The sequence below is a fragment of the Salvelinus namaycush genome, chromosome 19, assembly GCF_016432855.1.
Source record: "Salvelinus namaycush isolate Seneca chromosome 19, SaNama_1.0, whole genome shotgun sequence".
In the NCBI taxonomy this organism is placed as follows: domain Eukaryota; kingdom Metazoa; phylum Chordata; class Actinopteri; order Salmoniformes; family Salmonidae; genus Salvelinus; species Salvelinus namaycush.
Window position 1 is genome coordinate 40,937,915 of NC_052325.1, and position 27,856 is coordinate 40,965,770.

General features: G+C 42.4%; 1 protein-coding gene across 1 annotated transcript; it reads right to left on the minus strand.

Annotated features, from left to right (window-relative positions):
* Window positions 1-21: 21 nt before the first annotated feature.
* Window positions 22-27,856, minus strand: LOC120064423 (aspartate--tRNA ligase, cytoplasmic-like). Its single transcript, XM_039014997.1, has 18 exons — window positions 27,693-27,856; window positions 19,357-19,459; window positions 19,116-19,145; window positions 18,899-18,956; window positions 18,153-18,245; window positions 14,161-14,263; window positions 10,820-10,922; window positions 10,456-10,536; window positions 7,433-7,492; window positions 5,342-5,453; window positions 3,313-3,447; window positions 2,419-2,566; window positions 2,042-2,188; window positions 1,831-1,873; window positions 1,124-1,204; window positions 915-1,026; window positions 690-761; window positions 22-559 (listed from the first exon to the last, which is right to left on the minus strand). The coding sequence occupies exons 1-18, from the start codon at window positions 27,713-27,715 to the stop codon at window positions 468-470; spliced, it is 1,596 nt and encodes a 531-aa protein (XP_038870925.1). The 5' UTR covers window positions 27,716-27,856; the 3' UTR covers window positions 22-467.

The following is a 27,856-nucleotide window of genomic DNA, read 5'->3' on the forward strand; positions in this document are numbered from 1 at the left end:
GAACGCAAAGAAAGTGAAATGTGCTTTTGAAGTTCTTAATACTTTTTACTTTAAAAACATCAAACAATTACAACTTAAATGTCAACAGACCATGATTATTTATTAGTCATACCTCTGTAGTGTGACGAAGACTGGTATCAAAGTTGATCAACCCCATAGAAAAGTGTTAAGAAATACAACACATGTTTAGTAATCCATAGGTGAGCCTAAGCCAACACATCCCTTAATCATATTCCACTTCTGTATTGTGTATTAAGACTCTTTCTACCTTATATTATCAATCTATTTCTTCATGTGTCATTTTCTATTACTGAATACTGTTGACCGTAGTACCCTGGCTTGGTTCTCTATTTGTTAATCGCAGTAGCACTTCAGTGTCGTGGCACTAATTTCTCAAATCTGTCTGGTGTATTGGAGATGAATATAGATTCCCATGTCCTGCATCTGTCTCCAGTGGCGATGGACGTTCAGGGGGTCAAGCGTTTGGGATCACGGGGGAACATGGAGACCTGGCGGATATTGTGAAGACCCAGGTAGAGCATGCAGACTCTTTCCAGCCCTGAGGGAGAGAACTCACCGTCACCGTACACTTACGATGAGTACCTTTATTTTTTTTTCATAACGACTATATTTACAATGGATTTCATATTGAGAGGGTATGGATTTAGAATAAGCATTTAATGTCTTACCAATGCCACCACCTCCGTGTGGGGGAGCTCCGTAACGGAAAGAGTCGATGTAGGACTTGATCTTCTCCAGATCTGCATCAACACTTTACATATCAGCACCAGCCACCAGTTTATTTGTAACATAGTAAAAATATGCTTATTCTCTAGCAATCGCTTGAGAGGGAAGGAAGCATTTGAGTGACAAATATTGCCGCCTTGAATAACAAGGCAGAGTTGTCTAATTACCGATGTTGTGGTGAATGGCCCTCTCAGTGAGCAGCTGGGCATCGTGGATCCTCTGAGCGCCGGAGAGGATCTCCTCTCCTCTCATGAACATGTCGTAGGAGTTGGAGTATTTCTGAGGAGGAAACATCAGTCGTATAACCAGTTCAATGAATGCCACAATGGTGTCATGAGCATGTGTTGTGTGTGTGTGTGTTTAGTGACGCGCATACTTTGTCATTGGGGTCAGGCATGGTGTAGAAGGGCCTCACTGCCAGGGGGTACTTGTCGAGCACATAGAAGTCAGTGTCATACTAACAGAAAGGAAACAGAGATGAGTTAGTCCAAATTACAGCCAGAAAAGACCTGCATGTGTACCTATAAGTAACTGCCAAAAATAAAGGAAACACCAACTTTAGTGTCTTAATAGGTTATAGGGAAACCACGAGCCAGAACAGCTTCGATGCACCTTGGCATAGATTCTACAAGTATCTGGAACTCTATTGGAGGGATGTAACGCCATTCTTCCACAAGAAATTCCATAATTTGGTGTTTTGCTGGTGGTGGGAAATGCTGTCTCAGGCGCCGCTCCAGAATCTCCCATAAGTGTTCAATTGTGTTGAGATCTGGTGACTGAGACAGCCATGGCATATGGTTTACATCATTTTCATGCTCATCAAACCATTCAGTGACCACTCGTGCCCTGTGATTTGTTATCCTATGGGGGCACAGCCATGGTAGCCAAAATAATGGCCTACCCAGCATTTTTACACATGATTAACTCAGAAACCACACCTGTGTGGAAGCACCTGCTTTCAATATACTTTGTATCCCTTGTTTTTTCAAGTGTTTCCAATATTTGGGCAGTTACCTGTAGATACAAAGAGTAATATAACTACATTTGTTGTCACCCCAAGAAGTCAATGGCATGATAACATACCTTTTCTTTCACCAGACGACCGAGCAACTTCTCATTTGGAGTGCTGTGAAAAACGTTCAACAATTTACTTTAGATCAATTAAAAGATAAACGAGAAAAACATCAGTTCCCGACTTAAAAACAAAGCTGTCTGTATTTGAACTTTACTTTCAGGTGTTATCAACAACAGGTGTAAACGTAACACTGCTGCAAACTCTTGACCTGCCACAGACCTGAGGTCCTCCTCGTCTCCCATGTCCACCCCGGCCTCCCGGAGCATGGCCACGCCTTCCGTGTACTCCAGCCTCAGAGTGGGCTCCAGGAACTTGAAGGGCTCACTGGAGTACTGCTTCCCCACCGTCTGGATCTCAGTCTGGAACCTGGACAACACACACACAGTTAAACAAACAAGCGAGTGCACATACACATCGCCGAGTCATTCAACGGACACCTGCTACCTCAGCACAGATGCCGTGCCCTTCCAGCGGTGTACTTTCTATAGAGCGTCATCCATGTGTTCAGTTATAGCCCTGTAATAGGCCTTCTAAAGATTAAACCGTACTCATTCACTTTGCTTGCAAATATGGGTTAGAAGTGCATCACATCTTACTTGTCTCTGAGCCCTTTGAAGATCTGCACCATAGTGTCGGTGATGGACTCGATCACTTCGTGGTAGTGGTAGTTGAACGCCAACTCAATATCCAGACCTACAAACTCTGTCAGATGACGATGGGTGTTGGAGTCCTCTGCTCTGAACACTGGAATGGAAAACATCTTCAGTTAGTATCAGCACCACTGTATTTCACGAAGAGGATTAGATCCATCACCCCAGAGGTAAACATAGACATCGGAGGCAGCGTCTCAAATAGCACCCTATTCCCTTTACAGTGCACTATTTCGACCAGGGCTCATTGACCAGACATATGAGACTGCAGTGGGGGAAGAAGTCATTACTCCCCTGGTTATGTGTGGATCTGGCCAGGTGATGGCCCTGTTGAGCTACCTCACAGAGAAGAGACTGGGGACATTATGCAACCAAGCACAAGCCAGTGAGATAAATGTTTCCTATTGCTCAACATGTGCGTAGTCACAACACCATCTACATATGTATCAAATAATCTGTGTATATGTGGTAATCCGCCCAGGTTTAATATTGTGTAGGTCACTTTTCCTGAATACTGTTTGTTTGTTGACTACATAACTAGCGACTGATATATTCAACACAACAATTTCATTAATTCCCATTATTGGATAGCGTTCATTGGGGAGTGAAAAGGGGTTAGGTGAAGGGCTTAGAGATGTTGTCTTTTCAATATATATATCTTTTTATATTTGACACTTTATTCAGATGGCTTGAAACAAAAGGGGAGACAGTCAAGCAGGAGCACAGAAGTAAGGGAGGACGCGAGGATTGAACCCTGGTCTCCGGTGGGGAGTAAAGTATATGTACCTGGCGGGAAGCATTACAGCCAGACCACAGGTTCTGCACTAGATATTGCCTTACCTGGTCCCACACAGAACACCTTGTCAAAGTCAGCACAGATACACATCTGTTTGTAGAGCTGGGGAGACTGGGCCAGGTAGGCGCTGGTTTTGAAGTAGGACACAGTGAAGACGTTCGCACCACCCTCACTGGCAGCTAGCGAGGAGAAAGATACCTTTTAGTCAAACTATCCCAGAAGAGAAGCAACACATGACCCAAAATAATATTTTTGAACTAACCTATGTGATAATTCAATTTCCTACCAATGTAAGCATTTCACTGTTAATCTACAGCTGCTGTTTACGAAGCATGTGACAAATACAATTTGATTCAATTTTGATTCCAATTATTAACCATTAAAAGAGATTCTACAGCACTTTTAGCTAGTAGTTCTAAAAGTAGTGGTCACGGCCAAAAGTGGTCCCCGGGAAATTGTGTATTAGTTCACAGCAGATATGTGCCCCACTTCATTGCACTCTCACTCTTTAAAATGTTGTATATGTTTGTGTTTTTTAAACTAATTTACCGACTTCGGTTCAATTATTTTTATTCCATTATGTTTTTTTCCTTTCTGTGAGCTCAATGTGCAGTTTCTGTAGCGATAAATCAGATCAAGCCTAAACTGTGCGATGTTGTCGTTTCCAACAGGCCAATATTCTACATAGTTTAGTGCAGGAAACGTGGTAATTAACAACAATGACCATAATCCATTGCACGTTTGCCTACTTGTACGGTCTGTATTGAGCTATAATAAGAACAGTGTGGGAAGACATGGAGACAGGAGGAGAAAACTTGCGATCAAGAGAGATAGAAAGCAGTTGCTTCGTGAGCTATCACTACCTGAAAATACCTGATCTAAGTGATTGATAGTTGGTATTCAGCAGTCATAAAAGTATGCCTTTTACTTCTGAAACGTGTGATTTTGTCAGACAGCATAGGCAGCAGCTTTATAGAGATGAGATGACTTGGAATTAAATAATAAAGTCATGTGAATAAATTATGGTTAATAAATGATAAGCAGTAATGGGCAGTCAATACCCTTAATTTTAGATTTAAAAAAAAACCTGTATTTAATGTAAGAAGATTGAAACCGAAACCCGTGGTTATTTTTGTAGAATCTAACTGTAACCAAACCAACCTCAAAAAAGCACTAACATTGACACATCCAGCCAAAGCGGGAGGTTTAAAAAAATACATAGTAGGCGCCACATTTCTGGAGCATGTCTCTAACTTACGTATGAGCCATATTTGACATTCACATCATAGTAGATCCTGTGATAGGTGTTGTCCTTTACAGAAGGGTGGTCACAGAGTACATTTTGTACAGTGTACGTGTGATGGGTGTTGGCAGAGGAAAATATGTTTTTTTGAGTAGTACACACTGTTGATACACAGCTGCTTGCATCTAAAAGGCAGCAATTTTAAATGTGTCAATGACAGGCTGGGCTCATTTCATTGGCTCCTACAGTTGAGGAAGTGAAAGGAACACGTGTTACACCACAGCTCAGTACACTACACGAGGTAGTACATGTTGTGCTGTGGTGGAATGTACAGCAGTAAACAACACTGTTATGTCTTACATTAGTTTAAAGCTTATTTCTATCGCTACAAAATACGACACATGCTCAGTCATTAGGTGCTCACACTTGTGAAGTGCAGTTTAGCTCATCAATAAGAGCACGAATGACCAGACAAAGTCGAGCCTGCACTGCTCCATAAGATAACTGGTAGACAGAATCCTACTGTGAATTATCTCAAGGTTATGTGAACTAGAGACCCTATCAGCAATAGAGGAATAAATGGCCTTTTGAGCTTGAATTTCTACTCTACTCCCCACCCTCCATTACCCAAACCCATCTGAACATGAAAGAGCATGTATCCTTGAGACAGTTTGCACTTTGCAACCAAAATAGTGGAAAAGTACCTCGTCTTCCTACTACCTGTACTTAATAGAAGTCAAGTAGTCATCTAAAGGCCAATATTGTTCGCCTTTAAACTTTTAATTGACAAATAATGTCCAGTCTAAGACACAGGGGCACGTTGGTGGTACCTGATATGATTTTGGGGGTCTGGATCTCCACAAAGCCCTTGTTGGTCAGGGTGTCTCTAAAGAGCTGGCAAACTCCAGCCTGCAGGCGGAAGATGGCCTGGCTGGTCGTTGTCTACCAGCGGAGAAACAAGCATAAACAACAAGAGTCAACAGAGGTATTACACAATGCCAAAGATGAGTCAATAACACTGCTTTGTGTCACATCTTGCCTCATACAGTCTCGACACCTTTAATTTCATTAAAGGGAGTGGAAATAGTAAAGGCTTGGCCTATTTCCAAATGGAAAACTCAATTTTACCTTTTTATTTGACTTTTTCAAATTGGACTTTTTGCCGTTGATTCGAGTTAAAGAGTAGGGTGCATTTCACACTAATGTAAGCCTTTAGAAAATAAACATGAGATATCAAGCTTTGTTCTCTTTTTAAAACCTAACATTGGCAAACAAGTTCATCTGAAATTCCCTATTCACATACAAATATACAGTCACATATAAAACCAGCTTTGAGCAATCTGGTTGTATACAGAGGTCAACTTAGTTGCATAGAAAAAGAACCCAATCATCAAAACAACTCGTGATGAGGCACGTCAATGAGCTGGGTATCACACAGAACAACTGGGAAAGAGCAGAGGAACAGTTGAAAACCCCCCAACCCCTGTGACCGTTGGGCTACAAACAGCATTGTGAATAGGTGTGTTCTTTCTTAGTTCTCAGTTGACTCATTTCTTAATATGACTGGTGTTAGGATTTATTTATTTATTCAACCAGTTCTATCTGGTTTCATGCATCTACATAAAGCCAGGGCCGGGCACTTTGATGAATACAAAAAGCTCAACATCCTGAATTGAAAAAAGGCTCACATTTCTATCTTCTAGACTTTCCCGGGAGTTTTCTGTGTGACTATCCTATTGTCAGACAATGAATCTGCAGACAATGACTCTGGTCCAGTCAGACTTTAGTCCAGGGCCCTGTTAGAAATGGTCAACTGATATTTTAGTCCATGAAACTGACCCCCCCCCCCCCCCCCCCCCAGCTCATGGATTATATGTATAGTTTGACATAGGTCGGAAAATAACTACTGCTCTGATGAATAAAAACACTTCTGAGGAACCCTAGAAAAAAACACCAGACAAATACCCAGCGAGCCAACCAACTGCTATGATAGCCTGAGTAGGAACTGACATATCAAAAGTATTTACATAACTCTTGTGATTTCCTGTGTAAAACACCTCTCTACTGTGAGCAGATGGGCGGGCTGTGGTGTCATCACTTCTCTTTCGACATCCTCACACCAGGGTGGAGGGTATAAAAGAGAGTGAGAGCAAAATAGCTCAGTGCGTCACTCTCGTTGACATTCAAGCTCTCAAAACAAGTCTCTAACGGGCCATGGCTTGTGGTTTGTCACCTGCCACCACCACCACCACTCAGATTGTGACTTACTGCTATTGTCTTTCATTAGAGTGCAGCAAATTTATTTTCATCAAAATGTCTAGCTAATATATCTATTTCTCAAAGGGAGTTCCCAAACAAAGTCTGTGAACTAATCCTTCCATTTTCACAACAACTTGGAAAACCGAGCCTGGTGTGTTAGGAGCCGTTTCATTACTTTTGACCCTTGATTGTTGAGCCGGGTTTGGGGTGTGTGTGAAAACCTGTTTACGGGTTTACTGTTCATTTAAGTGTGGTTGTGATAACAGGCCCAAGTCCATGAGCTCAAAGAGACATTGTGTAGAAACAGGTGTCGTGACAAAGCCAGTCTGAGGCGAGCGCTAGAGCTGTTTTCCTGCTGCTGCCACATCAGTGTGGGCGCCTCAGAACAGAGCACAACAATGAGACCTCTAGCAAACCTCTCCTTTCCTCTCTGAATCCCTGCAGTTCTATACTGCACTCTACAAGCAGGCTAACTCGGTGCCTGCCTGCGAAAAGGGACATATGCCATGATTCTGTCACAAATGGCATCTCATCATTACAATATTTTTTGATGCAAATGTAATGTCTTCAAACCCAATAAAATCATTATATTTATTTTTGGTGTAATTCATTTGTCATCGAAGAAGGTAACACTGGCTTAAGAGTGATAGTGTAGAACTTACTCTGAGATCAATGACTCGGTTGTCCAGTCTGGTGTCCTGGTTGACCGTCGCTCTTCCATCCTGAGGAGAGACACAACCATAATTTCACCATATTACAAAACATTGAAGTATTTAAGACATCTGAAGAACATTGGAACAAGCTATTCAATTAGACAAGTGAGAAAGCTGTACCTACAGTATGATATTTAAATGTATAAAATGTGTCCTACAGTATACGTACACTGAGTGAACCAAACATTAGGAACACCTTCCTAATACTGAGTTGCGCACCCTGGTATCACCTGACCATTCATAGAAAGAAAAAGTGTACTTAATGTTTTGTACACTCAGTGTATATCTATGTCTGTTTGTTTATAAACAAAGCAGGTCTATAAGGTTTAAAAATAGAACAGGGTAGCACACCAAAAAATATATTATAATAAAATGTAGTACAGCAGTAAATATACAAATAGTATGTAAACATTACTAAAGTGACCAGTGTTCAAAGACTATGTTCATGGAGCAGCAGTCTCTAAGGTGCAGGATAGAGTACCCGGTGGTAGCCGGCTATTGACAGTGACTAAGGAGCAGAGTAGGGTACTGGGCAGAGGCCGTCATGTGATGGCTGTTTAAAAGTCTGATGGCCTGGGGGTGGAAGCTGTTTATCAGTCTCTCGGTCCCAGCTTTGAAGCACCTGTACTGTTGCCGCCTTCTAGATGGTAGTGGGGTAAACAGGCCATGACTCGGGTGGCTGAGGTCCTTGATGATCTTCTTGACCTTCCTGTGACACCGGGTGCAGAAGTTGACCTGGAGGGCAGGCAGTGTGCCTTATGATGGTGCGTTGGGCAGACCGCACCACCCTCTGGAGAGCCCTGCGGTTGCGGACGGTGCAAATGCTGTACCAGGCAGTGATACAGCCCGACAGGATGCTCTCAATGGTGCATCTGTAGGAGTTGGTGAGGGTTTTAGGGAACAAGTCAAATTTGTTCAGCCTCCTGAGGTTGAAGAGGCGGTGTTGCGCCTTCACCACACTGTTGTGTGAAGGGACCATTTCAGGTCCACAGTGACGTGAACAACGAAGAACTTGAAGCTTGTGACCCTCTACTGCGTCCGAGTCGATGTGGATGGGACGTGCTCTCTCTACTGTCTCCTGTAGTCCACGATCAGCTCCTTCGTTTTGTTGACGTGAAGGGAGAGATTATTTTCCTGGCACCACTCCACCAAGGCACTCACCTCCTCCCTGTAGGCTGTCTCATCGTTGTTGGTAATCACCCCTACCACTGTTGTGTAATCAGCAAGCTTGATGATTGAGCTGGAGACGTGTGTGGCCACGCAGTCATGGATGAACAGGGAGTACAGGAGGGGGCTGAGCACACACCCTTGTGGGGCTCCCGTGTTGAGGATCAGCGTGGTTGTGGTGTTTGTTACCGTACGCCACGGTATTTAGCTGGCAGCCACATGCATGGCCATCATATTTCTAATGTTTATCATAGAAAGAATGTTCCCAGCTACATTTCCAATGTTTTGCTTAAAGTTAATCTTTCATTTTACCAGAAAAAAGTAGGTTGGCTACACTGACAAAAGTACCGGAGAAAAGTAGCTACACATTAGCCGGAGCGCTGTCTGCTTATCGAATGCCCGTTTGTGAATTCTCAACCGAGTGGAGAAGTGCAACTGAAGCCCAAAATGAGTCTGATGCCGAGCAGAAATTACAAGAAGCATTTAAGATCTGCGTTTTATATTTTGTTTTTCCTGTGTGGAAAAAAACACAACTCTGCGTTAACATGACCTCTAAGTTGAAGCAAGTTGAAGCAAGTGGCTGAATAAATAAGGTGACGGGGCATTATATAGTGTTCACTTTCTGCTGTATTTGAGAAGTCCAAGCTCATTGGACGAGTTATCTGTACAGCTGATTTCCTTGAGTTTTTTTCTCCTCTGTTCTCGGCCTGTCTGCTCCTCCCCCCTCTTCTCCGAGCAGAGCCGGCAGGCCCGTTGCCCTAGCGACTCCATACTCCACACAGACAAAGCGTGTACACAGTACTGTTCTTCCTTCAGACAAGCATGTGTCAAAACTTTGTTCATTAGCACAATGTCTCTCGTTCACGTTCACTTGTATATGTCTTCCCGTTTTCCCCACTTGCTTCAAGATGTCCGACATCGTCCCTGTACCCAAGAAAAGAGAAGGTAACTGAACTAAATTACTTTTGCCCCGTAGCACTCACTTCTGTAATCATGAAGTGCTTTGAGAGGCTATTTAGGGACTATATTACCTAGATCTTACCCAACACACTAGATGCACTACAATTTGCATACCGCCCCAACAGATACACAGACAATGCAATCACCATTGAACTGCATTGAATACGACCAATTCCAATCATATAAAAGATTAAAAGAGCACAGAAGCTCCTAAATATGCCCAAGGCTGTCAGGCTTCCTGGAACTCACGTGGGGTTAAAACGGCCTGTGAACACGGTTCACACATCCTGCTCAGACAGGGAGACATAGAGCCAGCCCTCCCTGTAACGGACAGACAGGCAGACAGGCCCAGCCCAATCTCCTCCCCAACGGCAGGTGCTGTAACGGACAGACAGGCAGACAGGCCCAGCCCAGTCTCCTCCCCAACGGCAGGTGCTGTAACGGACAGACAGGCAGACAGGCCCAGCCCAGTCTCCTCCCCAACGGCAGGTGCTGTAACTTAGTGACGGACAGACAACACCTGGGCCGCATCTGCAGCTGGGTTTGGCTTATTGCATAAACACTGACATCCTTCAGCTGTCTCTGAACTGAACCATACTAGAGAGAGACGACCCTTTAGACAGACACCGACCGAGAACATGGCGGTATAGAACCAACACAACTCCAAAACAACAGCGACAGGCCTTGATTGTGGGGACCAAGTCATGTATTTTTCATCCAGTGTCTGTGTTGAACTGGAACAGCATTAGAAGAGAGGATCATCTCTGAATGCAATGAGTTTGACATTTGATTAGCTACAAAGGGCTGCCTGCGGGAGGCCCAGGAGCCCTGGCCCTCATCCTCACCTCATCCCCCTCTCCTTCCGGCCTCACACAATCCTCCAGCTGCAGGGGCAGACGAGGCTCGGCCTGGCTGATCACAAAAATCTGAGACAGGGAAAAAATGTGATTTTTTAAAAAAATTTAGAAGAGAGATGTTGGTTCAAATAGATTTACAGTTAGATTACCTCTAAATTCACGGTACTTTCCAATTTGAACTTCTGAGTGGAAAGGAAAGTACCACAATTCCAAAATCAGAAAGCAAATAAAGTCTCATACAGTTATCTTTTAACCAGTAGTTTCTCTGGTTAATAATGAAAGTCAATGGCTGTCCCTTCGTCACAGTAAGTCTGTTGGTCTGTGGTGTGGTCAGAGCATCAGACAGCCCTACCCTCTCAATGTGCAGCTCCACATCCTGCTGAGAGCAGCTCTCGATCTTCTGCTCCACATTCCTCACCATCGCCTCCACGTCCACGATGCTCTCCTTATTGATGCTACAGACGGGGGGGGATGAGAAGCACAGCACTTAGAAGTCTACACAGTTCAATTGAAGTCAAACGAGTGGGAGGCTAGCTGAGAACTGAAAGTTTCCATTCAAAACCCTGAGTGAATTTCAAACAGTCACAGAGGTGTTTCAAGACCTGTGAAAATTGTGTGTGTGTGTGTGGGGGGAGGGGGGTAACCTTGGAAATAAACAAAAAAAAGAAAACAAATCATAACACTGACACTACTCTTCCTGAGGTAAAATGTCACAGGATCACGTTGTTCGGATGGTTTCAATATGACCATCTTGACAGATATATTTCCTATTTTCTTTTGATTGAATCAGTCTATTGGGACAACGTGTAAAAAACAAACATCATGTGACACCGATATGAACTACAGTAAAACACCAGTGGACACACAACAGTAAGACAGAGGTTAATCAACTATCAGAAAGACATGTTGAGAGAACACCAGAATAGGCCACCGCTGTCCTTTCTCACTGTTCTAGATCCAACAGAGCCTTGTAGAAATATGATGAACTGGCAATACCAATTGTCACATAACATGGGGCCAGAGGGAACAAGCCCAGTGTAATCCTTCACCTCTTCTCATTAAAAAGCAGTAACGAGAGACAGGACAGTGGTGAATGGTGATCCCAGTCAGTCCTCTGCAGCTGCCTCAGTCACAGACATCCACTACGAGGATCAGCTAGACAAATAAAGCCCACATGAATAACCTCCTCCCTCAAACACCCTGCCAGCCTGCCTGGGGACAATAAACACTGCCCATCAACTAATGAGTCATACAAGTAACGCTTTTGATTGACCGGACTAGTGTCTTGTCCACGGGCTGTACTTGTACATCAAGCTGCCTTACAATACAGAAAAAGGAAATCCTATGGACCGCTCTTGCTCAGACAAGGCTTACTATACTCTTAGCGAACAACGGACTATGTATTATAAAGATATGTGAAACCTTTCAATGCATTGTTTAACGCGCTCTAGTAAGAGAAAGTAAAACGAGATACGTAGAGGAAATTGTTGACGGGGACGCAGAGGATACCCTAACCCTAATTTAACTCTGTATGGTGAAGTTGAAATACTATATGTGACAGGTGTGGCAAGCTCTTCTCTATATGTCACCACTAACCTGAATCAACCTTGATGAATATGAAAGGACTGCTCTCATGCAAAGCTTACTAAGCGTCCATAGAATTCAAGGAACATAGAACATTAGGAGGCTTGATTTGAACAACTTGTTAGGGCCAATAGTTTTGCAGGTCAAATTATGTTGGGCAGAGTGCAAAATGCATTGTGTGGATTGTTAAGATTGGGGGCAGGATGTTTAGACCTCTGTGGATTTAGTGCAGAAGCTGCGGGCCTCAACCCTGACTATACATTTGTCTTGGGTGTGCTTTGATAGAAGCTGGTTTGTGACTGATGCTTAGTCATGGATCAATGGGTAGTATCCCAAATGGCACCCTATTCCCTATATAGTGCACTACTTTTGATCAGAGCAGTCAAAAGTAGTACATTATGCAGGGAACAGAGTGCTATTTGGGAAGGAGCCATCCATGGGGTAAGTGGTTGCATGCAATAAGTGCAATACAATCAACTGCCAAATCAAACCACATGACATTACACAAGCAAAGGAAAAAGGAACCAAATCAGTTTGGAGGAATCGCGCCACAGGATTTCTACGAAACACACGATCTGATAGACAAGATCAAGCCAGAGCATTATTGTCCTTAAAGAAGTAAAAACCAGGGTCGTATTCACTAGGAACCAAGCGGAAACAAATGGGCCAAAACAGGGGCCTTGCTGAATTTGTCCAATAAGAAACGCTTGTTTTTGTTGTCGGATGCAAAGAGTTTTGCTTCGGCCTGCACTAATGAATACGAGCCAGCTCTGAAGCAACCTTCAGATTGTATCATTACACACAAAAGGTCGAGAGGAAACAGTGGTCAAACCACTCTGATACAACTTACAAGGTTGGTCAGAAGTTTCCGTCAATGAGGTGGACCAGTGTGACTTGGGCCTTGGCCTAAATATTTGTGTGGCCTTTATTTGTGGTCAGTTTCCTAGTTCAGTAGTCCTAGTTCAGCAGGAAACCAACAAGTGGCTGAGACCTGGTAAGAGCTTTTCTGGGGTCTGGCAAACATGTGACATTAAGTGGAATTAATTTTTATTACCTTTATTTAACTAGGCAAGTCAGTTAAGGATAAATTCTTATTTTCAATGACGGCCTAGGAACAGTGGATTAACTTCCTTGTTCAAGGGCAGAAAGGCAGATTTTTACCTTGTCAGCTCGGGGATTCGATCTTGCAACCTTTCGGTTACTAGTCCAACGCTCTAACCACTAGGCTACCTGCCGCCCCAAATACGCATGGAAGGTGCGTCCCAATCGCTACATGTAAACAACTGGAGACACCGCCATTTTTGGAGACATGTTATCAAATCAAATCAAATCAAATTTTACTTTATTTTATTGGCAAAGCAGCGCTATTGTAGCTAGAATAAGAGTGTAGGAGTGATTGTTAATTGTAAAAAATGCTGGCTAAATGTGGGTCTAACTTTAAACAATTAACTTATTTACCGTTAATTAGCCACTACAAATCTCTTTGCTAGCCAACTGTCTCCAAACCGCAAGGTGTCTCCAAACCGCAAGGTGTCTCCAAACCGCAAGGTGTCTCCAAACCGCAAGGTGTCTCCAGTAATGTTAACGTTTTGACGTTTGTCTCCACTTTCCAAGCGTATTGGACTGATTTACTGATCACAAAACAAGTGGCGTTTGACCTATCTCGTCCTCCCGTTTACACTTCATAACGAGTGTTAAAGAGTCATTCATTACTGTCAGGTGCAATCAAGTCAACTGAAAGAGATGAGAACATATCACATGCTTGGTATGGAAAAGTACAGTATCCTCTTAATGCTATGCTTTTCATAAAAAGCTCCAGTAATGGACTAATTTGACTCTGACCGCAGAATGACTAATTATGCTCAGGCTCTTAACTACCTCTTCAACTTTGATGTACTGTATATATTGTATTTACTCTGTTATCTGGGCAGGAACGGCTCCATCAAACACTTCTGTACTGTATCCCATCTGAAAGTGGACCCTTTTGTCGGGAGCTGAAAAATGAATTCTTTCAGAATGTGTGAAAATGAAAATCGGGAGCCCATTAGGATCCAGCTTTTCCCACCATTGTTTGTCGGGGGCCACCAGGAAATGCAGTCTTGTACTCACTTGGCGGCAAACTTCACCATCTGCTTGCTGGCACGCTCCCCCACGGCGACTAGGGCTTGTACGTTAAACTGCTGCTGACGCAGGACCAAGAAGCACTGCTTCCCTATAATGACCACAACAACACAATAGACATCAGCTGGGTACCTCTAATTGGGTCTAGCAACTCCTAATGCACGTGTCAAAAACAGGAGCCATGGTTCTACACAATGCCAGGTCACTATCTCAGGCCAACATGGCAGAGGTCCTACCTGCTTTAGATACCACCTCTCGCCCATACAAATAAACATTTTCAATGCATTTCCAGGTAACTGTCAGAGAGCAGTGAACAGACGACCCTTTGAAGAAAGGTGTATGGGGGGGATGTTGAGAGCCAATTCCCAACCACACACCTTGAGACCAAGTTAAACGAAGTTTATCAACTATCATACCAACATCAGAGACCACCCAAGTGCTTTGATGTGGTTTCCTCTGTTCATTGACTGGGGGGGGGGGCGATTACAAAAAAAACATTCACTTCATCCCAGTGTAAATCAGGATGTTATTCTGCTCTCAAGGACATCCTTCACTGTAGAGCTGAATGAATGAACGGAGGGGTTTTCCTGGAAGGAAGCCGCCGCGAGATCACCACAATACGATGGTTTATTGATTAGCATATTGTAGCAGATGTGTACGTGCTCGATGTTTCGAATTATTCTGGATGGGATCCGACTAAGGCAAGGCTCACTGAGTTCATGGTATTAGAACCTCAAGCTCGGAAAAAGACTACATTTAATCCAAATTTGTGGTGCCGTTTAAACAACTGAGCTTTGGTCTGAGTTTTCTAACTTTTCAAAAAGGAACTTGCATGTGCCTGTGTAATACCCACAGAGGAATCTGTACTGAACAAAAATATAAACATAACATGTAAACATCAACAAGTGTTGATCCCAAGTTTCATGAGGTGAAATAAAAGATCCCAGAAGTGTTCCATATGCACAAAAAGCTTATTTCTCTAAAATGTTGTGCAAAAATGTGTTTACATCCTTGTTAGTGAGCTTTTCTCCTTTGCAAAGATAATCCATCCACCTGACAGGTGTGACATATCAAGAAGCTGATTAAACAGCATGACCATTCATTACACAGGTGCACCTTATGCTGGGGACAATAAAAGGCCACTCTAAAATGTGCAGTTTTGTCACACAACAGGCCACAGATGTCTCAAGTTTTAAAGGGGGGTGTAATTGGCATGCTGACTGCAGGAATGTCCACTAGAGCTGTTGCCAGAGAATTTAATGTTCATTTCTCATTACCATAAGCCACCTCCAACGTCATTTTAGAGAATTTGGCAGTACGTCCAACCGGCCTCACAACCGCAGACCAAGTGTAACCACACCAGCCCAGGACCTCCACATCCGGCTTCTTCACCTGCGGTTCGTCTGAGACCAGCCATCCAGACAGTTGATGAAACTGTGGGTTTAAACAACTGAAGAATGTCTGCACAAACTGTCTCAGTGAAGCTCTACTGCGTGCTCGTCGTCCTCACCAGGGTCATGACCTGACAGCAGTTCGGCGTCGTAACCGACTTCAGTGGGAAAATGTTCACCTTCGATGGCCACTGGCATGCTGGAGAAGTGTGCTTTTCATGGATGAATCCTGGTTTCAACTGTACGGGGCAGATGGCAGACAGTGTGTATCGCGTCGTGTGGGCGAGCTGTTTGCGGACGTCAACGTTGTGAACAGAGTGCCCCATGGTGGTGGTGGGGTTACGGTATGGCAGGCATAAGCTACGGACAATGAACAGAATTGCATTTTATCTATGGCAATTTGAATGCACAAAGATACTGTGACGAGATCCTGAGGCCCATTGTCGTGCCATTCATCCGCCGCCATCACCTCATGTTTCAGCATAATAATGCACGGCCCCATGTCAACAGCCTGATCAACTCTATGCGAAGGAGATGTGTCGTGCAGCATGAAGCCAAGGGTGGTCACACCAGATACTGACTGGTTTGCTGATCTACACCTCTACCTTTTTTTAAAGGTATCTGTGACCAACAGATGCAAATCTGTATTCCCAGTCATGGGAAATCCATTAGGGCCTAATGAATTTAGGGCCTAATGAATTTATTTTAAATGACTGATTTCCTTTTATGAACGATAACTCTGCGAGTTATATAAAACTTTGCACTCTGCGACCCAAATCCCCTAGGTCCCTCACCACCCGGGCTGCAAATAAGGTGAAAAACTCAATTCTGGTACCATGCAGTTATTTTCCTAAATTGTGTACATTTCTAGTAGCTGTTGACCACATTTGCCAACCTGAGGAGAGTTGACTGAAAATAATGTCTATTTCACCAGCCACGTTGGCGGGTGGTCAACTTGCAGGGCTCTACAGTGTCAGGGTTACATTTGAGAATAACAATGGTCAAAAGTCAAGTATGTGGAAGTCAGGGTTAGAAAAAAGCTGCAGTAGCTGTTTTCAAAGTATTTCCGCTGTTCTGTTTCAAAGCTGCTAATCGCACAAAGAAATAGGAATCCTATAACCCACCTCGCAAAGTAACACTGCTTGGCAGGAAAGCTGTGCGCACTGAGTGAAGAGCTGATAGATTCATTTTTGGAGGCGCTGCGCACAGGCATAAAAGTTGGTCTAATTTACTTGAACATTTACAAAGTGAAACTTTGTCCTCGTGTTTCTTGGCTATTTACATTTAACAGATACTCTTATCCAGAGCGACTTACAGGAGCAATTAGGGTTAAAATGCCTTGCTCAAGGGCACAGACAGATTTTTCACCTAGTCGGCTCGGGGATTCGAACGAGTGACCTATCGGTTACTGGCCCAACGCATTGAAAATGTACATTGTTTGTTCACAAGCTTGGTTGTTTTTCAACGTTAGTTTGAGTCTGCTGCTTCAACTGATAGTGAAGAGACGCCCTAGTCAGAACTCAAATCTCTCACACACACAATGACTGGAGTGGACCCATTACCACGGAAACCGCACGCCCTTAAAGGGGCAGCTGAACTTTTTGGTTAAAAGACTCCAGTAACAAAAACTGAAATTAAATTGAACAATTTAGCACATTACTTCTTACGAATACATTTCTTGTTTAAGAAACATTAGAAAGCATGGTCATCTGTTCTTTTGTGATTTTTTAATGTAATTATGGCAAATAAACATTTTTTTTGGTTAAAGATCTTTGATTTTTTTCTGTGGCAGGTAGATTTTTGATCTACCTGCCACAGTGACTGGTGGACCAAATAGTTAATTTTAGGCTCTGATATTTGGCCCAAGGACAGTTGGTGATTTGGTAAACCCAGTTTACCAGTTTGGTAAACCCTAAGGTTCAGTTACAGAGCCATTTAGATTAGAAGCAGTGGTTTAAAGTACTTAAGTAAAAATACTTTAAAAGTACTAAAGTCGTTTTTTTTTGTATCTGTACTTTGCTTAAATTATTGACAACTTTTACTTCACTCCATTCTTAAAGAAAATATTGTACTTTTTACTCCATACATTTTTCCTGACAACCAAAAGCACGTGTTACATTTTGAATGCATAGCAGGACAGGAAATTGTCAAATTCACACACTTATCAAGATAACACTTGGTCATCCCTCCCTACTGCCTCTGGGCTGGCGGACTCAAACACACAAATGTATATTTTGTAAATAATGTCTTGAGTGTTGGAGTGTGCCCTTGGCTATCCGTACATTTTAAAAACAAACATTATGCCGTCTGCTTTGCTTAATATAAGGAATTTTAAATGATATACTTTTACTTAAGTATATTTTAGCAATTACATTTACTTTTGATACTTTAGTATATTTAAAACCAAATACTTTGACTTTTACTCAAGTAGTATTTTAGGGGCTGACTTTTACTTGAGTAGCTTTCTATTAAGGTATCTATACTTTTAATTAAGTATGAGAATTGGGGACTTTTCCCACCACTGATAAGAAACCTGGCTGTGGCCTGAGGAAGTGTGTTATGAAGCTGGACAAAGATGGAGAATCTCACCTTTAGCTCTGCTGGTGTGAATCCTGGCACGCACCCAGATCAGCTGGTCAGCCTTCTCAGGTGTCAGCTTCTGGACACGCACCAACACCCTGTCTGGCTCACAGGGCAGAAAAGAACACCTTTCAATACAACTTAAAAGACCATATACCCCCCCCCCCCCCCACACACACACACACACTCATATTACGAGAACAAAAGTCATAAATATGAAACACTGCATAGAAGTTGCCCCATTCTCTGTGCCTTATGACAAATGGACTCGGCTTCGCCGTGTCACTCTGAGGCATGCTTAACGTTATTATGATCAGCTAGAGAGAACGGCCTCATGCGCCCCGACGGCTGTGAGCCGCCCATTTGGCTGAACCTGATTCCACCCACATGAAAGGCAGGCTGGCTGTCTCTATCGTTCTTTATCCCCGAGGACAGGCATGCAGGTGAGAAGCAAACTTTGTTCTCTGCCATTGGAGCTGAAAGAGCAGGCAGACAGGTGGACGACATAGTTTCTTTCACGTTTATCTGGGAGCAATGGCAGGCTATTAGTCACCACAATCATCTTTGATATCGAGGCCGTCTCTACTACTACTGCCACTACTGACGCCATGTCCCTGAGTCACTCAGATATAATCACGTTGTCTATATTACTTAACAAGTAGTAGTAAACATGGTTGTTGAAATGGAGATATCCTCTGTATATAATGTTTGTTTTGAAGAACAAAGAAGAGGAGGAAGTTGCTGACTGTACTGACCCAGTTTCTGCTGGGACTGGACCATCTGGGGGATACCGTACCGATCCTTGGCAAAGTCCTGCACAAATAAGAAATAATCTGCTAAGCATTTAAATATAATAGCATTATAGGAAACATCAGAGGTGCATAAAATGTAATATTCCTTTAACATTCCACCATATAGAAAAGGTGTAAATCAATAAGTAATATCTGAAAACTGATCCTCCAGGATATTTACATCTTCATCTGTGCTTTGTGAGTCAGCAGCCTGAAAACAATAGAGGCAAAACAGTTAGTTAATGCAACGGGACATCCTGATAAATCCTGATAAAGGGCCTTGTATTGGAAAAAGCTAGTGGACTGATATTATGACAAATATAACTGATAAACAATGGAACCCTCCTCCCTTGCCCGATTGTGCCCTCCGCACGTCACATCAACAGCTGTGAGGGGCAGAGAGGCAGAGAAAACCCACTGACCAGTTTGGCCTGCTTCTCAGCTTTCTTCGCCGCTTTCTCCGCTTCCTTCTGCTGTTTCTTCAAGCCTTTCTTCGACTGGGCCTGGTCCGCCTCCTCCGCGGCTCTGCAACAGGAAGTCCAGAACAACGCAAAACATTTAAGTCAACTTCCTAGGTCTATTTTTCCAGCTTCCTGTAGGAAGTTTTTGACTGGTTAATTCAAGCCATCACCACCTCTGGCTTGCTGTCCCAATGACAGGCTTTTAAGTTTGTCTACCTTTAATCCTATTGTTTTCACATGCTTTCAAAACACAGCATTTAGCATGTGAACTCTGGGATGGAGCGGGGGAAAGGTGTTTACACTGTCACACAGTGAGATTAGCTGGAGAAACACAAAGCAGGTATGAGCTGGGGAGTAGAACAATGCTTTTACTATTCCTCTCTAATCCCCTCAAAGGAGAAAAGCCCTCAAAATGAATAGTAAATACGGATAACCTTGTTATGATAGCATTCATCTGGATAACTAGTGGTGCCTTTATTTGCAAACAATGTGTAATGCTGACAATTCAATAACTCAAGGGGAGCTGGGCAGAATACAATCAGTCTACAGTGAAGACAAATAAGGACGTGGACATTATTTGCTAACGACATAGCCTGGACAGCAACATGGCTCACCAACCTAACAATGGACGCAGCTATTAGGGAACTAATAGGTTGCTTCAAATTCTAGGTCAATGGGATTAATAAGGACTACAAGGGTGTCAAGCCTACAGTTGAAGTCGGAACACCTACTCATTCAAGGGTTTTTCTTTATTTTGACTATTATCTACATTGTAGAATAATAGTGAAGACATCAAAACTATGAAATAACACATATGGAATCATGTTGTAACCAAAAAAAGTGTTCAAAAAAATCAAACTATATTTTATATTCTTCAAATAGCCACCCTTTGCCTTGATGACAGCTTTTTGCACACTCTCGGCATTCTCTCAACCAACTTCATGAGGTGGAATGAATTTCAATTAACAGGTGTGCCTTCTTAAAAGTTATTGAGGTCACTTGATAAATTCACTTCAAGATGTAGATGAAGGGGAGGAGACAAGTTAAAGCAGTATTTTTAAGCCTTGAGACATGGATTGTGTGTGTGTGCCATTCAGAGGGTAAATGGGGAAAACAAAAGATTTAAGTGCTTTTGAAAAGGGTATGGTAGTACGTGCCAGGCGCACCGGTTTGTGTCAAAAACTTCAGCGCTGTTAGGTTTTTCAAGCTCAACAGTTTCCTGTGTGTATCAAGAATGGTCCACCACCCAAAGGACATCCAGTCAACTTGACACAACTGTGGGCAGCAGTGGAGTAAACATGGGCCAGCATTAGGGTTGCAAAGGGTCGGAAACTTTCTGGTAAATTTCCAAAATGTTTCTTTCATGGGAAGTTAAGCACAGGAATTTGGGGAATTTTGCTTAAATTCATCAAAAAGGTTAGCTTATAACAATGAACCTTTTTTGTGGGATACACAAGGCAATCCTAGGTCTTGTAGCATATTTTGGTTAAACTATCCCCATTCAATGGAATTGCAACCCTCTGCATGCACATGTGCAGTGCACTATTCCATCACAAGTACAGCTGATTCTCAAGATCTTGCACACTAATGAGATTCTATTGAGCCCACACTATTACACTGACTGAGCCAATGACTACATGCTTTCTGGTAAGTTTTGATTGGGGTGAATATATTTGATATGACATACATGATTTTTTGTTTACTAGTAAATAGTAGCCTACAGCAAAGTGTGTTTAAATCAACTTGTTAGCAATTTCCGCTAGTTAATTTTTGCTACCATGTGGGTTTTAGCTTGCTTGAGCCTGCTCACTGAGGAGTGTTAATTCACCTGTTTCCATACATATTTCATTTTAAAACATTTGTCTTACAAAGGAGTTGTTTAATCTAACTGCTTAACTATTTATCTATACATGGAATTGTATTTGGTTTTTACAGGAAAATGCCACGGGCACTATCTGATGTGTGGAGACATTTCACTGCAGCTAATGTAGAAGGAAAAGCTGTGTACATTGCAACTACTGTGCCAAATCATATGTGAAGAATACAACAAAGATGCAGAATCATCTGGCCAAGTGCATAAAGTTCCCTCACAACAAGCAACCTCTGACAAAAGTCCTCTACTTCTAGTCGAAGTGAAAATGATGAATCAGACACCTTATCGAAAGCAACAGCTCATGGTCCTCCTGGAATCAGAAGTATTTTTGACTCAGTGGAGGAACGTAGTCAGAAAAATGCTGATGAATGTCTTGCTCGAGCTGTGTATGCAACTTGTTCACCTCTGATGTTCACAGGCAATGTGTATTGGAAGACATTTCTGAATGTTCTTCGCCCAGCATACACCCCTCCAACCAGACATGCTTTATCTACTCATTTGCTGGATGCAGAGTTCAACAGATTTCAAGTGAAGGTCAAACAAATCATAGAGAAAGCAGACTGTATTGCAATCATCTCTGATGGGTGGTCGAATGTTCGTGGGCAAGGAATAATTAACTACATCATCTCCACCCCTCAACCAGTATTCTACAAGAGCACAGATACAAGGGACAACAGACACACTGGTCTCTACATTGCAGATGAGCTGAAGGCATTCATCAATGACCTTGGACCACAGAATTTATTTGCACTGGTGACAGACAATGCTGCGAACATGAAGGCTGCTTGGTTTAAAGTTAAGGAGTCCAACCATCACATCACACCCATTGGCTGTGTTGCTCATGCATTGAATCTGCTCAAGAACATCATGGCACTGAAAACAATGGATACACTCTACAAGAGAGCCAAGGAAATGGTTAGGTATGCGAAGGGTCATCAAGTTATAGCAGCAATCTACTTCACCAAGCAAAGTGAGAAGAATAAGAGCACCACATTGAAGCTGCCCAGCAACACCCATTGGGGTGGTGATATCATCATCTTTGACAGTCTCTCCAAGAAATAGCCATATCACAGTCTGCCGATATGGACAGCCCCATTAGTATTTTGGGAGAGAGTGGTAAGCAGCCCGAAACTCCTGAAACCTATAGCAGTAGCCATTGCACGGATTGAGGGAGACAATGCCATCCTGTCTGATGTTCAGACTCTGCTTGCAGATGTAAGAGAAGAAAACCGTACTGCCCTGCCTACTTCACTGTTGCTCCAAGCAGATGAAACTGCAGTTCTGAAATACATCAAAAAGCGTGAAGACTTCTGCCTGAAGCCCATACATGCCGCAGCGTACATGTTGGACCCTAAGTATGCTGGCAAAAGCATCCTGTCTGGTGCAGAGATCAACAAGGCTTATGGAGTCATCACTACCGTGTCTCGCCACCTTGGCCTGGATGAGGGCGAGGTTCTTGGCAGTCTTGCAAAGTACACTTCCAAGCAAGTGCTTTGGGATGGAGATGCAATATGGCAGTCGTGCCAACATATCTCATCAGCCACCTGGTGGAAGGATCTTTGTGGATCTGAGGCTCTTTCCCCTGTTGCCTACATCATCCTCCAAATCCCACCAACATTAGCCGGCTCAGAGCGCAACTGGTCCTTATTTGGGAACACACACACCAAAGCACTCAACAGGCTGACCAATACAAGGGTTGAAAAATTGGTGGCCATCCAGGCAAATTTGAGGCTTTTTGAGCCTTACAACAAGCCATCCTCAACAAGGTTGGAAAGTGATAGTGAAGATGAGGCCTCAGAGTCTGATGTTCAAGAGGTGGACATTGAGGAGGTCCAGGGAGAAGACATGGAAGTCTGAGAGGAAGACAACCAAAGCTTTACTTTCTAGACTATCATTTTACAGATGTATGTTGAAAACATTTTTGGGAGATGCCATGGATCATTGGGGATCATTCAATATTCTCTTTATTTTGTTGTTCAGTGAAATCATCCCATGTGAAGAGTCAACTCGTTTAATTCAATTTGTAACTAAATTATATTTAAAAAAATATTCTATTGGAAGGATTTAATAATTTGCAATTATGTCTACTTATAAGGTAAAAGGTTTACGTTTCAGTCTCCACTTGACATGGTAAAAATAATCAACGCAAAAAAACATCTACATTTAAATGGTATTAATAATAATTTGCATACATTTCTGTTAATTCCCATTAATTCCCATGGAAAGTTTCCACCTCTGAATATTCCCCAAAATGTGCTACCCTAGCCAGCATCCCTGTGGAACACTTTTGACACCTAGTAAAGTTCATGCCCCAACAAATTGAGGCTGTTCTGGGGGCAAAAGGGGGGTTGCAAATCAATATTAGGAAGGGGTTCCTAATCAAAATCAAATCAAAAGTTATTGGTCACATACACATATTTAGCAGATGTATTTGCAGGTGTAGCGAAATGCGTGTACAAAAAATGTTCCGGGCTAATAATGTAAGGAATAACGCACAAAAAAACCAAACACAGCAAAGTTGCTTAGGAACTAGAAGCAGAGCTGCCATATCTGTCGGCACCATTTTGTTCTTGTTTGGTATACTCAGTGTATGTCTGCTGCAGGGAGACAAGAGAGAGCATGACAAAACATAATAAGTCAGGGGATAAAAAAAGTGCTGAAAACATGTTGGCTCACAATTAAAAAGATGGAGAACAAGCTATAGGATGAAGAATACCTGAGTTGTGTCGCAGGTACAGCCAACTAGCGCTAGCTAACGCTACATACAGTAGCATTTTTTTAAATTAAATATATGTAATTGTAGCGATTTTTCACCCCCATCATTAGAGTACATTACATTATACTGTACTCTACTCATGTGGGCTCTACTGTAATGAACTACACTTTTCTTTACTGTGCTCTACTCCAACTGTGGTTTGTAACTACTATGATTTCCCATTGTGGCCAATTCAAATGTAGTAATTTTGTTACAGATTATTCAGTCACTACCGATTTGGTAACAGGGTGATGAGTTTGAATCATTTGAAGGGGCAGTGCAGTTTTTAGAAAATGATATTTCCACACTATGGGATCAAAATAATACTGATATTGTGAAAATTATGATAATGTCCTTTTTGTGTAAGGGCTGTTTGAAATAAATGCCTGGAATTTCAGCCTGTTCAGGTGGGATGGAACTTTTGGCCACATCATGACGTCGCAATGTGATCAGATTATAATAGACCAATGACTGTTCCTACGGGTAAGGGACTGGGCTCTTGACCACCCTATCAACCAATCAGAGCTTTGTATGTAAATATCTTTACATTTGTTTCATAACCCACACAAATCAGACTGAGCATTTCAATGGACAAAGGAGGCTCAGGGAAATAATTAAAACTATATATTTTGGAATTATTTTTCATTAAATAAACACACATTGATTTATTCGATATACAGTGATTTAAAAAGACTGCTTGGGTGCTTTAATAATTCATGACCAAAGTTTTTACTGATACAATTTAACTAATTGGTAGGTCTACCAGTTACTTCTGTGAACTTTCATAATCCTCCCTCCTAATGGGGGAGAGAAAGTGTCTTCTCATTCTGTTGATAACAGAATGACAAGACACTAGGCAATAATTCCTAAACTAACGAAGGGAAATAACTTCCGCAAAAATAAATATATGTTGATATTAGTTGGCAGGGGGCTTTACTTCAACATTATTGTGGTTTGATGTACTTTCTAATACCTCAAGACTTTTTCTAGTAGATGTTTTTTTCAGACCCCTTTACCATCTGTGTGACCAGATATCAAAGCCTTGCTTTATTAATAATTTTTAGGATAGAAAAATGGTTGAAAAACGTAACCATGCCTTAATTTCCCAAAAATATAGACTCTTAGAATTCATTTAATACCAAAATGGATATGCTCCTATAAACTTCACATTGGTGCTCATGGGGTCTTTTACATGGAAATGACCATTAGGCAATCTTTCACCAAAACACAAAATTCCTGACATTGAATTATGTGGCAAATCCTTATATTCTGTAATACGATCATAGCAACCTCTGGGAACCATACGATTATGTCAATAGACAATATAGCCAGGATGAGTGAGGGGAATTAAGCACATTCACACCCATCTACATATTCAGTGGCATTAAAACACAATGAGAGGAGGAAATTGGTGGTAGGAACCCTGACCAGGCTGCAATACAGTTAATGCCATCTAGCTTCACAGATGACATATTCCTCCAAACGGAAGACTCAGGGAGTCAGTCTAAATATGTTAACAGGTGCCATCATGCACAGACGAATATAGTACTAATCATTAACAGAAAACAAAGAATTTAATAAGTTAAAGTAAAATGTCATTAACTGATTCATTAGGCACATTACTCATTCTTAACTTTCATCATGAACAGGCCTGGGCTACTGTACACATAGGCCTAGGCTAACTTTCACTCATTATTACAGTATTTCCACTTTTTTGGGACTGCTGCTGCCCTCATGACACCTTCCCTCTGCTGTCAAATCACTTCTGGACTAGCCTACACCTGTTGTGAGCATGGTCTTCATTACATTAACACCGCCAATTGTAGTTGTTTAATGCACAGTAAATGCAAATATATACAGTACCAGTCAAAAGTTTGAACACACCTACTCATTCAAGGGTTTTTCTTTATTTTGACTATTTTCGAATCATGTAGTATCCAAAAAAGTGTTAAACTAATCAAATTAAATTTGAGATTATTCAAAGTAGCCACCCTTTGCCTTGATGACAGCTTTGCACACTCTAAGAGCGCTACAGGGAGACAGGACGGACAGCTGATCATTCTCACAGTGACAGACCACGTGTAACAACACCTACACAGGATCGGTACATCTGAACATCACACCTGCGGGACAGGTACAGGATGGCAACAACAACTGCCCGAGTTACACCAGGAACGCACAATCCCTCCATCAGTGCTCAGACTGTCCGCAATAGGTTGAGAGAGGCTGAACTGAGGGCTTGTAGGCCTGTTGTATGGCAGGTCCTCAACAGACATCACCGGCAACTAACGTTGCCAATGGGCACAAACCCGCCGTCGCTGGACCAGATAGGACTGGCAAAAAGTGCTCTTCACTGACGAGTTGCGGTTTTGTCTCACCAGGGGTGATGGTCGGATTCACGTTTATCGTCAAAAAAATGAGCGTTGCACCGGGGCCTGTACTCTGGAGCGGAATCAATTTGGAGGTGGAGGGACCGTCATGGTCTGGGGCGGTGTGTGCATCATTGGACTGAGCTTGTTGTCATTGCAGGCAATCTCAACGCTGTGCGTTACAGGGAAGACATCCTCCTCCCTCATGTGGTACCCTTCCTACAGGCTCATCCTGACATGACCCTCCAGCATGACAATGCCACCAGCCATACTGCTCATTCTGTGTGTGATTTCCTGCAAGACAGGAATGTCAGTGTTCTTCCATGGCCAGCGAAGAGCCCGGATCTCAACCCCATTGAGCACGTCTGGGACCTGTTGGATCAGAGGGTGAGAAATGCCCCAAGAAATGCCCAGGAACTTGCAGGTGCCTTGGTGGAAGAGTGGAGTAACATCTCACAGCAAGAACTGGCAAATCTGGTGCAGTCCATGAGGAGGAGATGCACAGCAGTACTTAATGCAGCTGGTGGCCACACCAGAAATTGACTGTTACTTTTGATTTTGACCCCACCTTCGTTCAGGGACACATTATTCCAATTATGTTAGTCACATGTCTGTGGAACTTGTTCAGCTTATGTCTCAGTTGTTGAATCTTATGTTCATACAAATATTTACATGATAAGTTTGCTGAAAATAAACACAGTTGACAGTGAGAGGACGTTTCTTTTTTTGCTTAATTTATATACTGTATTCTATTCTATTCTACTGGATCTTAGTCTATGCCGCTCTGACATTGCCCGTCCAAATATTTATATATTCTTAATTTCATTCCTTTACTTTAGATTTGTGTGTATTAATGTGAAATTGTTAGATATTATGACACTGTTGAAGCTAGAAACACAAGCATTTCGCTCCACCAGCAATAACATCTGCTAAACACGTCTATGTGAAAAACTTGATTTGGTACATGATGGCACAGTCAGAAGACATTGGCATGCATGCATGGTTAGTTTGCTAATGCTAGCTAGCTCCTACTAACAAGTTAGTTCACTGTCGTTAGCTGCTAACGTTAGCTAGCTGTCAAACTTTAACTGTAGCTGCTATTCTTGACTTTTTCTATGTAAAAATGGCCAGTTATATGTTTTCAATTGCCTAGCTAGCAAACTAACGTCAGTTTATTTATTGGTAGAAAACGGATCAATTCAATTGCTTTAGAAATCACCTGCATTAGCAAGCCAGATGCTAACGTTAGCAATTAACGTAAACACATTGAGAAATGAGAACGCTGATCATTTTCTCTTACCCTTGGACAGCGTCTTTAGTCATGACACTTATCGTTATTTTGGGAAGTTAAGGTGGCTAGATATCAAACGTTTCTTGACTATTATTCACTGACAGAGTCACCACATCATCTGTTCACAGAGCATGCATTGGTGGTAGTAGAAAGACCTGATGCACAGGAAAGGA